The following is a 16,122-nucleotide window of genomic DNA, read 5'->3' as shown; positions in this document are numbered from 1 at the left end:
GAGTGCTGATTCTGGTTCAGCAAGAATTCAGCACATTCTTGGTAACCCTATCTTTATCGCTGCCTTGACAAACATAACTTGTTTATTTTTACGTACAGAAGGGAATGTTTTGTTCTGGACTTCTGTTTGAGACATGTCAATTTTTTTCCTTCCTAACTTCATCTAACCTTTTGTTTGGGGGTTTGAGAGTGATACGGATTGGTCCCACGCTTCAGAAAGAGATCGAAATGACATCTTCAGCCTCGCAAGTGCTCGTATGCTATTCAAGATCTCAACAGCCAGCTGCTAAAAGTACTTAGCCAAATCCTAACGTCTTAAAATCGTGTTAATAATTTATGTTTAACGAGCTCTGTTGCGTGAGGTTAACGTAGATTGGAAGCTCCAAAGCCTCTTTACAAAGTTAATCGTTTTGATCTATTTGCTAGTATTTGTTGTGGTTAGGTTTGACAATGAAGTTAATTAACCACAACTTAGGCAAGACTTGCAGGGCAGACCTTTCCAATAATTTTAGAACTTAAAAGGAAGACTATCTGCATTTGGAAACTTTATGTTCGGCCTCTTTCCTAGCGCTGGTTTTACCTTAAAGTTCCACCTTTTTAAGTTTCAATGAATAGGGCTTGCAAAACCCCAATAACACTGAATTGATCAAAAGTGATGAATCTTATCGATTAATGAACTTATGTTGCAAATATACAAATACATCATGAACATACATTCTTGATCTCGTGCAAAACCCCAATAACACTTAATTGATCAAAAATGATGAATCTTATCAATTAATGAACTTATGTTGCAAACATACAAATACATCATGTACGTACATACATTCTTGATCTCATAAATATACAAGAGTTGAAAGGTTCCTTTTTAATGGCTTATTATGAAAAAAAGTTATTATATTGCTAATTGGAATCGAATTCATCATAATTTTTTGCTATTCAATGATAAAAAAAAGTTACTGTATTGGTCCCTTTCTCAGCTAGTCCTAAGTTTTCATGAGACCTGCCGCTTGTTACAAACTTTACAAACCGTATTCATTGAAACTTAAAAAGTTTCAATGAAGCTACTCCAATTGAATAATCAAGAAGATGAAGCTACTCCAATTGATCAAGTAGAAACGCATCTCCTGAAATTGTATGCCCATTCAAAATAAAACTACACATCCTGAATGCTCGCTTTATAAAGCCCATTTGTCGGAGAAGTCCGTAGTCCATTAAGCCTAGAAAATCTAACATGAAAGTATAAATGGTAAAATACAACAACCTCACGTGATTTCGTGAAAAGACACTTTACATCTCTATTATTTAGAAACCTCCACATAAGCATCCTGAACTTCATAACTAAAGTGAAAATGACCTTCTGAATCGGCTGAGTTACCGACTGCACGTCGAATATTGAAAATACCCTCATTTATAATATAGAGGGGGAGAGAGTCAAGAATTGAATAGCTCCCATTCATTCTTTGTAACGAGAGAAAAATCCTAGAAAAGTGAAATGTGAAATCACATTTTACATCGTTGCTGAAATATCGTGAATCTTAATTTGAAGACAGCGTGGCTGCATCTGGTCACGAAGAAGGGAAGGTTGGATTATGGTTGTATCTGATCGTGAAGCTTGTTCAGCATTTTTAGGTAAAAATCAGAACCTAATCTTCGATATTCAATCCATTTGATGTTTAGGATTTGTATTTTTTTCCAATTTGTTTATTCTTCTTTCACTACATACTAGGGCTTAAATATGTGGTTTCTGCCATTTTTATAGTAGGTGGTTTATCGGGGAAAAATGGAGTTTTAAAATGTAAACTTCTTAACTTTTTTTAGCTTTTTTGGAGTATGTGGTTGATATCAGGAGGAAATAACATGTGTCGGGTTTGATTTGACTACTATATTAGATTTCACTATATAATTTGAAAGTATTGATTAAATAATATGTGTCGAGTCTGACTAATTGTTGTTAATTTGAAACTCAAGGTCTTCCCGAAGGAACCTCGTGCACCCATCGCCACTAGGTCGCTTACCTGGTTCCAAGTCAATTTCCACTTTAGTTATGAAGTTTAAGGTGTTTATGTAGAAGTTTTTAAACGATAGGGGGGTATGGTGTCTTTTCACGAAATCACAGAGGTTTCCTTGTACTTTACCCAAATATAAACCGTTCTGGGATGGTGGGATCCACAAATGATAAAAGTGTAGGCCCTCGCTCCAAAATCTGAATACATGCCTAAACCGATGTTGGAACCGACTACCGCCCAAATTGTATAGCACAAAGTCAAATTTTGTTTTCCTGAGTTTTTTTTTTTAAAAGGTACGTGCATCATAATTTGCTCCCATATCCTTCTTCTCTTTGGATCGTTAGGAATTTCTCTTGAATTTGATCTGAAAGACCACTTTTGATATTTAAGATTATATGTCTCTAGATAAAATTTTATGTACCATTCAATCCTAATAGATTAATAATAAGCATTGCGAGGATAATAATCTACTTTCCTTGTTATATTTTGCTTTGCCAATTTAAAAAAAATTACTCAATAGTCAATATTCATAGATCATGTAGTCAAATTTGAATGAGATCATCATCTATAACAAATGGCATACTCATAGGTGCATGGCATCCTATATTTACTCATCAAGTTAGATATTTTTTAACTTATTGCCATAATTATTAAATTCGATTCGACGAGAAACTCGACAAAATGATCAGATGAATGAGTTATTGGTTCAACCGATAAGCCACGACTAAATCAGTGGATCATTAAAATAATATTTTAAATACTAAAGAGTAATTTTTGTATTCTCCTGTGATTTCACTGGAAATCAACAAGTCGTCCTATGGTTTTGAAGTATTCACATAATTCCTTTATGATTCAATTAAAGTGAAATAGGACTTTTTGACCTGTTGTAATATTAGAAACCCATTTTTTGTTAATTTTTTCCTTTTTTAGTTTTTTTCATTTCCTTTCTTTCTATTTCCTTTTCCTTTTCTTCTCATTCTTCTTCCTCCATTATCACACAACTCCCGCTACTATAATACCACCACCTCCTTCCCCTTCCTCCAACAACCACTGTCTATCAGCCTTTGTCATTGTGAGGACTCGAAATTTTTTTTAGAATTTTCTCTCATTTTTTAAAAATTAATTTATATTTCCTTCTATATTTCTTTACTTTGACTATTTAACTATTTACTAACCCTAAATTTCATGGTGATTTCATTAGTTGAGTCAAGAGTTTTACTTTTACTTTTAAAGTTAGAGTAAGTTAGGGTTTTGGTGCATTTTGGTAGTGTGATCGATTGGTGAGGTGTGTACACTAAATTTGGTGGATAAGAGTGAGTATTAGGTAAGAGGAAGTGTGTGATTAGAAATGCTAATAATAAGTTAATGAATCATAAATTAAAACAAAAGTACAAGGGAGTTAAGGGAAATAGGCTTGAACCGACGTGCGCTGTTTGTTACCGGTTGAGTGCACCGCTTAACCAATACTTTCTTACCCTAATCTCCTTTTTTTTATTTCATTTAATTTCCCCTAAATTAACCCTTAAGTCAGCCACCATTATTGACTAAGGAAAAGGAAAAGAAAGACAAAATAGTTTGGTGACACTTGTCAACCATTAAACCAAAAGTTGACCAAGATTAGTCTTTGTATTTATCTTGAAAAAATTGAAGAAAAACCATCATTTTCTTGCTCCATGAAGGCCGAACCTTAGAGAGGAAAGGAAGAGAGAAAAACTTCCAAATTCCATCTTGATTTCCTTGATTGATTTGTCAAAAATCCAAACACTAACCCTAATCCATGCCGATTAATCTTGAGTTAAGTTTGGAGGGAAGCTTTTGGTGGAATTACTTGGGGAAGAAATCTATTGAGTTGCTTGTTATCTTGGGATTTTGAGGTAAAATTTCGAGAAGACATCTCTTTTTACTTGTTTTTTGAGATTTATACAAGATATGTTATGATTAAAGTTGAAGAAAGCATGTTTATGGTAATTTCATGATTTTGTTAGGGTTTGGTGAAGTTGTTGCTAGGGTTTGGTTAATTTCCAGTTTAGGTATATGTTGGTTATAGCTAGTTTTGTGGTTAAAATAAGTACTCTATGTATCCTATATCTTGTGAACTTAATTGGGACTGTCTTGTGGTGAAAGTGTAGCCTTGAAATGGTTGGAAAAATTGGTAAACACAAAAGAAGTGCTGCTGAAATTTTTCCCGCAAGAGACTCTGAACAGTCTTGGAAAATCTGTCATATCTTGGTATAGAAAAATTCAAATGAGTTCTACTTGTTGTGTTTGAAATTAGATTTAGAGTACTTTCTACCATGAAAATTTCAGAATTTTTATCAATTCTTATGAATATCTGTAATTTTTCAAAATTGATTGAATTTTCATTCCTGTTCTGTCTTTCTACTGGATAAAGCAGCCACTTGAGATTAAATTTTGACTGACTTGTGGACAGAATCTTGCAAAGGTGTCTTCTAAGAAATTGTAAATCTTTGAATATATTTTCCAACGTATAAAGTTTATAAATTTTGGACTTAAGAATCTTTAGATATGATTTTTCAAATAGCACCGTGCAAAACTAGAAAAATTCTGTTTTCTTAAAACTGTCCTTACTTTCATTTCCAACTTTAAATTGGAGTTGTTAAACCATTTTGAGTTTGGTTTATGATTAGAATAAGAAAATTTTTGGTTACTCATGTCTCTTGGGTAAATGTTCGTTTTTCACTCTAAAACCATATTTGCACATTTGTACTAGTAGTTATTCGGATTTTCTTTGGTTCACTTAAATTTTGGATGGTTGAACTATAATATTTTCTCTTGATTATTCTTAGGGTTTGTCGGTGATCAAGGGCATAATCTGGAAGGAAACTTTTGACGTTATTTTGCTTAAACTGGTGAGTGTTCTTTGCATGTTGTGCTTCCAATGACTATGTGAATTATTGTGAATGTTTGCTTGAATGTTAAATATTTTTCAATGATTGTTAAATGAATTTTCGATAGGCGAGTGTGTAATTTATCCCACTCGCCCTAAGTGAATGTGAAATTTTTAATGATTAAATGATTGAATGTTACTTGTGCATGAATATAAGTTTTTTGACTGAATTGGACCCTTGCCCTTCGTTACCAGTCAACTCGAGTCAGAAGAGGACTCGGTCAGGCAGCTGGTGACCCTGAAAAAATGTTTGGTATACTCGAGTATTACCACGAAATCTGATGGAGAACTGGTCAGTGAATTCAATGTAATGATATCAATGAATGAATGACAAGATCATCGAAAGAGTTTTCACTTGCAAACGTTTTCTAATGTCAGAGGAATGAAGAAAATGGTTGGCGAATAAATGAATGAATGACTTGAATGAATTGCTCCAAGTGAGCACGTATCCTTCCAATGATTGAGTGTTTATTTTTTGAATGACTGGATATTGTGTGCAAAGTATGCAAATTGTTAAATGTAATGTTTTCATGGTTTCCCTGCCTGATTGCTTGTTTAGGAAACTCACTGGACTTTTAACTCATTTTTTTAGTTTTGTTTTCCTTACAGGAATGGAAGTCCAAAACAATTGAATGTGAACTAGAGTGTGTAACCCTCTTGTACTTATACTTTTTGGTTGATAGGATATATTTTGACATTTGATGTTGTATCATACGTTTGACTTTTGGGTTTGCAAACAAGTTTACATTTTGGTTGAATTGTAAAACTTAAATGTTATTTTGGAGGCTTGAATGATTAATCTTGAGAGTTGAATGAGTCAGTGAGTCTTGGCGAGAGTTGAGCAGGCGGTCCGCCAAACCCTTGGATATGACTTAGGGGGAGGTGGGGTCGTCACAGCTACCCCCTCATTTGTTCACCCCTTTTCCACTTCCCACTCCCTCTTCCTCTTCTTTTTTTTTTTCCTCATACCTCCCCTCGCCAGGAATAAGGGGGATAGAGGGGGGAGCGCAGGAAACAGGTGGAGAGGAGAGCGGCTCACACGGACAATAAGAGGATAGAGGGAAAAGGGTAAGACATTAGGGAAAAAGAGGAAGAGAAAGAGGAAGAGGGAGAGAGGGGGATAGAGGAAAAAGAGAAAAAAGAGTATGGAGGGGGAAGTGGGAGAGAGGAAAGAAAAAAAAGGGGTAATAGGTGGCTGAAGAGGTTGGGAGGAGGGGAAGATGAATAAGTTTTAAAAATGTCTTAAAAATTTTAAAATATCTAAAACCATCCATAATAGTTAAAGTGAAAAGAATTTGAGCACCAAAAAAAAAAGAAAAAAAATTAAAAAATAATATTTCATTTTCAAGTCACACATAGGTTTCAGGTGAAATTCCAAATTAGTTTAAAGCATTAGAGGCTTATGTGGATATTTCGAAACCATAAAGCAACTGGTTTGAAACCATGGTAGGATTTTCTGTATTTTGCCCTAAAACATATATTATTTACTTAAAAAGATATATTATGGACTTATAAACATTAATAGAAGACTTAATTTCATTTTATCATACTTATACATAAATAAATTATATAGTCAAATATAAAACAAAATTAGTTCACTTATCTTCAAGGAAAAGAAATCATTTTTCCATTATTTTATTTTTGTTTAAAAAATACTTTTCTAACTACTCAAATATTGTTACATAATAATAACAATTTTAGTTTGAAAGTTCAAATGGTTAAATGTATAATAAAAAAAGTAAATAAGCTTATTTAAAAGAATATTTAGTTTTCAAATAAAAATTAAGCAATTGGTAAAGTCTTACACACATTTAAAAGAAATCCAATATTGAAATCTTATCAATTCCAAATCTAATCAAAACCATATATACATTTTGGTTACAATAGATATTCAAAATAAAAAAAATGGTGACGAATCTTAATTGAACTAGCTAGTTAAATATAGTAGTGTTTGTCGAATTTGACTAAATCAATTCCTTATCTAGTCAAACTAAGGGCTAGCTTGGCTCGATTTGATGATTAGTTGATAGAATCGAGCCGAATTTAATAACTGATGTTACAAATCATACGGTTAGAATTGAAACACATCACCTATCACACATATATCACATGGTTTAAAGCGAATAATAAAGCACCAATGTTAAGTGAGGTGATAGGTCTCCTCTTTATATTGGACTGAACGCAACTCTTCCTCCGAACCTTAAACCCCCACACAAAACCATCATCAATCTCTGTGCCGATTTCAAGCAAGAATGCTAGCGGCTTTCGTTGCGTCTTATATATCTTCGCTTATTGGTTCCATATGTGCATAATTACATTTATACATTGATAATGCTGCTTTGCTTTTCCATCGAAAAAGCCTAGCTGCTTTTCCAGCTGTTCGCTGAAAACTCTGTCCTCCTTCCAGTGGCGATGGTTCTGAGTTGATGCTATATTTTTTCGACGTGATTTTCAAGCCTATGAGTTTGTTACTGGTTCGTACATTGACCTTCCGATTTTCTTTTCTATTTTTTTTCTGTTCCTTTTTGACCTTTTCATTTGATGGAAAGATTTTGTCTTCCTTGGTATCTTTTTCTTTTTCCCCAAGTTTGTAGGTTGTACTGAAAAGGTATATATCAGCAATTTAGTGTTTTTGCTTTTATTATGCTTTTCTTTTGGTAGATGGCTTCTGTGGTCATGATCATGTAATGTGTGTCTGTTGTGTTGCGCACTCATATAACATGCAAAATGTGCCCACCGGGAAAGAGAGTCCTTTTTTCCTCCCTTTTTTGGGGTTTCAACTAATAAAAGCTTGGTAGATGGTATGTTGATCTTAAGAATTGTTCCAGAAAACGGGACTTTATCCAGAATTAAAGTGGGAAAAGTGAGCTTAGATAGGAAGAGAAACGGGCATTCTTTGTTACAAGAATTATATTTGCTTGAACTGTGTATCATGTGCTTAAACAATGTACATTTTGCTTCTTGTGTTGTAGAATAAAATAATCTTTTTTTTTTAAATGAAGATCTTGTTATCTTACTTTGTCCAGTGTCCAGACATAGATATTAAGAACAATGGAGGTTTAAAAATTAACAGTTTCAGTAGTTAGTTGGAATTATGTTGGTCCATCCTTAGCTGAATATCTTATTTTGACTCCAGTTAAATATAAACAAGATATAAAGAAGGGAGAGTTGGAAGAAATTTTTTAATTAGTTAGTTGGGAACACTTGTTGTTTATCATTTTACTCCCCTCATCCTAGATTGAATATCTTGTTTTGACTCAAGACAGATATTAAATAAATAAAGAAGTGTTGGAAGCATTAGTTAAGCAGTTAAGTGTTGGAAGTATTTTTCCATTTTTGAAAATTGACATGTAAGGAAATGAGGGAGGATATCAAGAAATAGGATAAGTGAAAGTAGGAGTTAGTTAGTTGAGAATATGAGGAGCCTACCAAACTAGTCAATTGCATACTGAAATTTAAGCAGACAGTAAATGATACTAAGAAAGGAGAGATTCAAAAATAATTTCAAATTAGTTAGCCATAAGCACGTGGATTCCATCATAGCGTTAGTTAGCTAAAAATTATTAACCTAAGGAGATATTAGAGAACATGTGGTCCTACTTAAGTTCATTGTGTATAAAAATTTGCCTTATGCAACATTGTGCGAAATCCTCTACTAGGACCTTCTCAGAGTTAATACAGAACAAAATGCAAATTTTTTTGTAGAATTTATTAAAGTGATAAACAATTTTAACATTAGGAAGATATGATTAATATGTGGAAAAAGTAATGTTATTTTTCCAACTCATGATAGTCCACCAGTAATTGGCGACAGCATTTGTATGGCTGATTATGATGAAGGAAAAAACATCTATTTGTGTTGCAAGGACTGCAGTAATCATGTTGGTGAAATTCTGTTTCAATGTTTATATAGCCCCCCACTTCAACTTAGATAAGAATGCTAGTTTAAGGAGATAACTTTTCAATTTTCCCTCGCTCAAATAAATAGAACGGATTTTGTTTTTAAGCTTGATTATTGATTTATATCTAAAGGTACAATTAAGATACACATCTAGGACAACTTTATTTAGTTGAATCCATTTGCATGTATATGTACTGGAATCTGATTATAAGGTGCTACAAATCTTCCTATCCATCATTCTGTGATTTCTGCCGAGGAAGATTTGTTGATGTCAATGCTTAAGATTCTATACCTTCAATGAATCTTATCTCCTTATTTATAAATCAATATCAAAAGTAGCCTCTTCCTGGTTTCAAAATGCTTGTTTCTGAACAGAATTAAGGACACTGACTGATCTTAACATCATTGCACAAGTGAGAAATACATATCTTTATGGCATGACAATGCTGCACTGCAGTTGCAATGACTATAGCAAAAATTACTAACTAAGAGAACTATAGTTAAGTAGGAGGACAAGGAGAAGAGAATGAAAGCAACAATTATATTTTTAAAGTGTACCAAGTCCTATTTTGGTGGAATAATTATTAACAGTAAGCAAAATTTCAGTTTGTACATGGTCTGGACTCTGCCCTTTATATATCTCTTCTATTTGTTCTCCTTGCTTTAACTTCCATTGCGTTGCGGACCTGACAAGCAGTTGAAAATATAGGCATTGGTGGAACCTCGGAGCTGTTGAGCTACAAAAATTTACTTCTACAGAAACCTTTTGGAGCAGTAATGGCACAGGAGAGGGATCCAAGAATTACAAAGGCTTTCACTGCAATGAAGAACATTGGCATTGCAGCACAAACTGTGAAACCAGTTCTGAAGAGACTGCTGAAATTGTATGATCGGAATTGGGCACTTATAGAGGATGATAATTATCGTACTCTTGCTGATGCTATATTTGAGTATGAGAATGATAAGGTTAGTGATCCTTTAGCTCCAACAGAGGTTACCGCCATTGGTATATATTAAATGAGTCAGGATACAAGCACCATTTATATTTTTCTCTTGCACAGATTTTATATACTTGTCCTCTAATATCAATTGTAACTGCAGATGATTCAGGAGAATGCTGCAATAGTCAATGATGGTCTAGAACCTCCACTCAAGAAACTAAATGTAACTCCACTTGAAGATCAGACTTCATCTACAAAGGATAATGAAAGCAGAAGATTAGATCTTGAAGAGGGTGAAATACCACTAGATGCTAATGAGGAGGAACTGATGGATCCATCTCCATCATTTTCAAAATATCTTAGGGGACAATCTCATTCCCTTGTATATGAAACTTCAATTAAAGACAGAGGAGATATTCACATTTCAACATTTCAGGACCCAACAGGAGAAAATGCAGTTACACACAGACAACCAAATCTGTTCTGTGCTGGTCAGGCATATGGGGACCCTAGTTTTGTGCTCGAGAAAAGAGAAAGAATACGAGAGTACCATGATCAGAGGAATGTGACTAAGCCTACAAGGAAGGAACCTCTTAACTGCTCTTCACATGTCAGTTTTCCTGCTTCATATATCTGTTCAGGTATACCAACATTTTCCGTTGAGAGATATCTTTATGTGCATTTTCACGGAATTGTTCCAAGCTTCTAGCATGTTTTCTCATGCTTCCTTTTCTGTATGCAGTCTAGCCTTGAAGAAGATTTTTATTTTTTATTTTTCTCCCAATAATCAGGAAGGAGGACAAGCATAACTCGATAGCACTGACTAAATTTACTCTCTTAATTTTATGAATTCTCCAGAAACAAAAATTTAAACATTGTCTTTAAAGTTTCTTAAGAAGCCTAGGAAATTACAGTTGCTTCTCTGCTATTGCAATAGCAATTGAAATTGCGTATATTTTACCTTTTTGAGGTATCAGTCTTTGTCTACTTGTGAGTTTGTAAGCATTCAAATTAGCTGAACTATCTCTTGCTTATGTCTGAAATTGAATTTAGTGGCCTTTAATTGGCTGACAGAGCCATATTCCAGTTGTATTACATGGAGAATTATACCCCCTCAATCTCAACTCTTCTGTCCGTTTTAAGTGAATCCCAGATTTATATATGAATACAGAAACTTTTGAGGATTCTATGTTTTGTACAAAATCTGTCACAAGAAGTTGAATTTTCTAAACTTGACTTCCTTTGTGCCCTTTTGAAAATTCTACCTTTTCTGATGAAAATTTAACAGTTGTGGAGCAAAGAATGTACTCCTCATGTGAATGTTTTGAGTATTGTTCTATTATTCATCTGTATTTACCTCGCTGATTAGTTATTTCAGCTACAAAGAGTCATTCTCAAGAGAACTTCATCCTGACAAGCTGCTTTTGCCCAATTTTTCAGGTAATGGCAAGAAAGCTGATGCTTCAGCACTGGAATTGGGGGATAACTTGCAATCTACATATGATATAGCTTCGTCTTCCTGTGGGCAGGTCAAAATTTCCTTAAAGTGTAATCATGCCCTTGGACAATCTAAATTTCAGTGGCCAAATTTAGATCCACTCGTGAAATATACGGAGAGTAAGTATTTGAGATCATACAAAATAATTGATCCAAAGTTCTCTCTGATTCACTTATTGAAGGAATTATGTGATAGTTATATGGAATTGACCTCCAACTCTGCTGATAGATCTCTGCTTAATAAATCTCCTGGTGATCGCTTCCACCAAACCACAGGATCTCACCCACAATGTTTTGAAACACATAATCTAGAAAAAGATAGGAATAAAAAGGTCAGAAGTTCTGCATCTTCAAACTCACTCAACCTGGCCGTTCCTCAGCAGCAACGTATCAGTCATGATAGGGGAAGGGCTTTCCATAATGTCTATGACATAACAAATGGCAACGAGAAAATCAGCATTTCATTACTAGATGAATATGGCAATGAGGATCTTCCAAATTTTGTTTACATTCCCCAAAATATAATTTATCAAAATGCATATGTACATGCCTCGTTGGCTAGAATTGCGGATGAGGACTGCTGTGCAAGCTGTGCAGGGGATTGTCTTTCATCTTCTGTTCCTTGTGCATGTGCTCGTGATACTGGAGGTGACTTTGCTTATACACGAGAAGGGCTCTTGAAAGAAGAATTTTTAGGAGCTTGTATATCCATGAATGAAGAACCACACAAGCATTACCATTTTTACTGCCCAGACTGCCCATTAGAGAGGGCCAAGAATGCTTATAGGCCTCAAAAGTGCAAAGGCCATCTAGTCAGGAAATTTGTTAAAGAATGCTGGAGAAAATGCCGATGCAGCATGCAGTGTGGAAATAGAGTTGTACAACGAGGTATAACCCGCAAATTACAGGTTAGCACTTTTTCCTTCTATCTGAGCATACAGAATAACTTTCCAGGGGAATTACCGTAATAACTTAAGAGTATAACTAAATAACTTCTATTTGGATCTCTGAGTGTTGAAGAGTCAATCTGTCCAGACATCTGGTGTTCCCTTAGAGTATATGAATTTCTCCGCATGTATATATTGTGTATAAACATTTGCACAAATTTGTGTGCCCGTATTAAGACAGGTATAGAGATATGTGAATATATCTATATATATGTGAATGTGATTGTGTGTGTAGGGGTGTCTGTTGTGTGTGCTTAAGCATGTAATATTTTAGATATGTGTCCATATATAATAAAAATGCTAGTTTCTGAAAATAAATGTTGTTTGTATTGAAGGTGTTCTTGACAGATGATGGTAAAGGTTGGGGTTTACGAACTCTTGAAGAGCTACCTAAGGGTGCTTTTATTTGTGAATATGTCGGGGAAATCTTGACTAACATGGAATTGTATGAGAGGAATAACCAAAGCAGTAGCAAAGACAGACACACATATCCAGTGCTGCTTGATGCTGATTGGGGATCAGAAGGAGTATTAAAGGATGAAGATGCACTTTGTTTGGATGCAACTTACTATGGAAATGTTGCAAGATTTATAAATCACAGGTAATCTTCTTCACCCTTCCCCATTTAATTTTTTTTTAAATTTCATATAGCCTTGGGTATGTGCATGCAGGCACTTTCTTATTGTTCTACACTTGCATTTTCCAGATGACTATTCTTCTTAAGCATTGGGAAACATATTGCTCAAAAACAGTGCAATTGCAATTTGCTAGCTGTGAACCCAAGTCTATGTTGACATATTTAATCATCAATTAGGGGTGTGCTGTTTTGAAGTAACCACTCAAAGGGTATTCAATAATACCTGATGAAATAGCTTTGAGTACCTCTTCTTTCACCCAAAAAAAAAAAAAAAGATTCATGAAAATCCACACTAATCTCACTCAACTTTATGATAACCAAGTCCAATTAAGGTCTGCAGTATCTTTTCTGACAAGTGAATTATAATCAGTTAGTTTAAGAGTTAAATACCCAAGCAGTTAGTGGCAAGATATGCTGGCAAGCGCACTACTTATTGTTGAGCAGCTAGGAGGGGTATGAAGCTTTAGTATGCAGCAGAGCATTGTTGTCTAGCATCCAAACTCAATGATGTACCAGTTAGTTGATGGTTAAAGGACAAGAAATTATTATATATGGTTCTTAATCTCCAAAGCCTTGTGGTCCAGCAATTGTAATTTTATTTCCAGCATTGTTAATTTGAAACACTTAAGTCTACCTATATGAAAGGTTTATACGGCAAATATACATGTCAAGGAAAGAGGTATTCATATATGCGCACTGTGAGCAGAATATCTTCTTTATCCTGTTCTCTTTAACTCTGATAGTAAGAAAGCTATATGGTTTTCTTTTTTTGAGTTCCTAGTCAGTCAATCAAGTGACCATTTATCCTACTTCCCCCTCTTTTGGCTTGAAACATCTTTTAGATGCTAATGTGCCTTGCATCTTGAAGATGATGAGGCTGCTTTTTTCTTTTTTAACTTCTATGTCATCTACATTAGTGAGTCTTCTTTTGCCTTACCTGCAATTGTGTTCAACACAGATGTTGTGATGCAAACTTGCTTGACATTCCGGTTGAAGTGGAGACCCCTGATCACCACTACTATCATGTATGGTTTTATTCCATTAGTTCATTGCTATCTGCTATACAGTAACTTTATAGAGAAAGTTTGGGATGTTAACAGTTTCCCCCTAATGCAGCTTGCATTTTTCACTAGACGGAAGGTGCATGCAATGGAAGAGCTTACATGGGTAACTGATATGGATTTTCTTGCCGTAACATGTTATTTCATGAATCATTCTTTAGGGATTTATTTCGCAGTCAAAGGCAATGGCTTTCATTGGAGATGTTGTAAGAGTCTTAGTTTCACATCGAGCGATTTTTGTTTTCACTGGAATTGGCCATAACAGCACCTTTTAACAAGTTGAATTATACACAAATATGTCTACTTCATACTATTTTGCAGAAGTGTGAGAATCACGAAATAATGGATCAAAGATAAGTAAAACTTCTCTGTTTTCCAAAATAAAAGAAGCTCAGTTTTCATGTCATATGGTGTATAACCTCCAGATACTGTTTTCCAGTTAATACCTCTTCTTACTCTTTTCAGGATTACGGGATTGATTTTGATGATCATAATCATCCTATTGAAGCATTTCGGTGCCGTTGCGGAAGTGCTTATTGTCGTGATGGGAAAGGGAAAAGTCAGTATATTTTTCTTTGCTGATATGGTTTTTCTTCTTGTGGTGCTTTAATTCTGAAAGGCCTCTAATTTTCTTGTTAATTCAAATAACGGCTGCTATTTCTTTAAAACTTGTCAGAGGATAGTGTTGTTTGAAAGTACCATTTCTCAGTGAACTGACTAGATAAACAAATTGGAATTCAACTTGGAAAATAACTTAAAATATCAAGTCATTTATGTTGGTATATATTCTGTGTGAATCTATTTCTTGATTGCTGCCGTTAAGTTTATCTGTATGAAATTAAGTGCAATGGTGAGTGTGAATCTGTTTCTTGATTGCTGCCGTTAAGTTTATCTGTATGAAATTAAGTTCAATGGGGTCTGGTGAAGCATAACATGCATATAGTTTTTCTTAGGCTACATAACATGTATGGATGCTTGTTGCTTAAAAAACAATTATAAGACTTGCGACTTACTCCAATAGTTTAGCAATTATCATCAGAGCTCTTTCAACCTAGTTGTTAAACTGGATTGCTGCCAAAGGGAAGGCTCTTAAGCTGATAAAGAGTTCCATTAGACTTCAGTAACATCTTTTATACAGAGAAGCTGGAATTGAGAAACTCATGGAATTGAAAATTCTCAAACAATTGCTCTAATTATTGCATTCATCATTAGTTCATCCTATATGAAATTATGAAACGGCAAGAGTCTGAGCTAAATTCTTGCTCTAGTATAGAAACTAGCAATTAGATCTCCTAGAATTAATGCCTGTTTCGCATAAATCCATGAAACTCAGTGCTTTTTGCTTTGATTAAGTTATTACCAGTAAAGAGATTATAAGGATCACATATCACAAATTTTCTTTTATACAGAGAAGCTGGAATTGAGAAACTCATGGAATTGAAAGCTCTCAAACAATAACTCTAATTACTGCATCTATATGAAACTAGGAAATGGCAACAGTCTGAGCTAAATTCTTGTTCAAGAGTAGAAACTAGCCATCTAGATCTCCTAGAATTAATACCTGTTTTGAATAAATCCTTAAAACTCAGTGTTTTTTTGCTTTGATTAAGTTATTATCAGTAAACAGATTATATGGATCACATATCACAAATTGGACAAATTAAATGTCATATTATTGCGTAAAGCTACATCTTAGATCAAATCTTGAGACAAGGACATCGAGCTTTTGGGACCTCAACCTTGGATGTTTAACTACTACATCAAGCCTTATTGTAATCTTATTCATTTTTCTATGCACAATTTTGTCATTTTCTTTTGTTAACATTTTGACACGTTGCTATAGGAACTAAACCGAGTATCTCCAACTGAAGCCGCATGTTGTTGAGCTGCTGATGAATGGTCTCCAGGAATTTGACTCGTGACTGTTGTTTCTCCATTTCTAGATTAGTAAAACACAGCATCCCCGCCATTTTTGCAGCTGTTGGTGGAGAATGTTGGTCCTTAATGCCTACTCTCTCTCTGGCTTGTTCCTTGCTGGTTTATGTAGTCTTCAAAATGATGTTTGTTAGTCCACCAAGCAGGTTCTTTTTTTCTTTTTCTCTCTTTTCCTTGGGTCAAGTGGAAGCAGTTTTGAACTCCAAATCTTACACCTGTGGCATGAATTTAGACCACGGGTGCATACATTATCAATAGACTCGCTATTGTATACATATTATCAGTGT

The 16,122-nt window shown here is 34.5% G+C and overlaps 1 protein-coding gene across 2 annotated transcripts; it reads left to right on the top strand.

Moving 5' to 3' along the window:
• Positions 1 to 7,158: 7,158 nt before the first annotated feature.
• Positions 7,159 to 16,094, top strand: LOC113783544 (probable inactive histone-lysine N-methyltransferase SUVR2). Of its 2 annotated transcripts, XM_027329706.1 has the most exons (9): positions 7,159 to 7,390; positions 9,527 to 9,783; positions 9,919 to 10,399; positions 11,199 to 12,163; positions 12,538 to 12,803; positions 13,798 to 13,864; positions 13,956 to 14,006; positions 14,366 to 14,459; positions 15,744 to 16,094. In XM_027329706.1, exons 2-9 carry the CDS (start codon positions 9,595 to 9,597, stop codon positions 15,767 to 15,769), a joined length of 2,139 nt encoding a protein of 712 aa, XP_027185507.1. In that variant the 5' UTR covers positions 7,159 to 7,390; positions 9,527 to 9,594; the 3' UTR covers positions 15,770 to 16,094. The 2 variants fall into 2 exon arrangements, with proteins under 2 accessions (XP_027185507.1, XP_027185506.1); XM_027329705.1 differs by lacking the exons at positions 14,366 to 14,459; positions 15,744 to 16,094 and having other exon boundaries at positions 13,956 to 14,201.
• The last annotated feature ends 28 nt before the right edge of the window (positions 16,095 to 16,122 follow it).

Source organism: Coffea eugenioides, chromosome 9 (assembly GCF_003713205.1).
Source record: "Coffea eugenioides isolate CCC68of chromosome 9, Ceug_1.0, whole genome shotgun sequence".
Taxonomy (NCBI): Eukaryota; Viridiplantae; Streptophyta; class Magnoliopsida; order Gentianales; family Rubiaceae; genus Coffea; species Coffea eugenioides.
This window is presented reverse-complemented; position numbering and strand designations above follow the sequence as displayed.

Excerpts from the sequence above, each read along its gene's own strand:
- LOC113783544 (XM_027329705.1), top strand. The coding sequence starts at position 9,595 with ATGGCACAGGAGAGGGATCCAAGAATTACAAAGGCTTTCACTGCAATG. Across the intron at positions 9,784-9,918 it reads TTGAGTATGAGAATGATAAG|ATGATTCAGGAGAATGCTGC; the intron begins GTTAGTGATCCT and ends TTGTAACTGCAG. Across the intron at positions 13,865-13,955 it reads CTGATCACCACTACTATCAT|CTTGCATTTTTCACTAGACG; the intron begins GTATGGTTTTAT and ends CCCCTAATGCAG.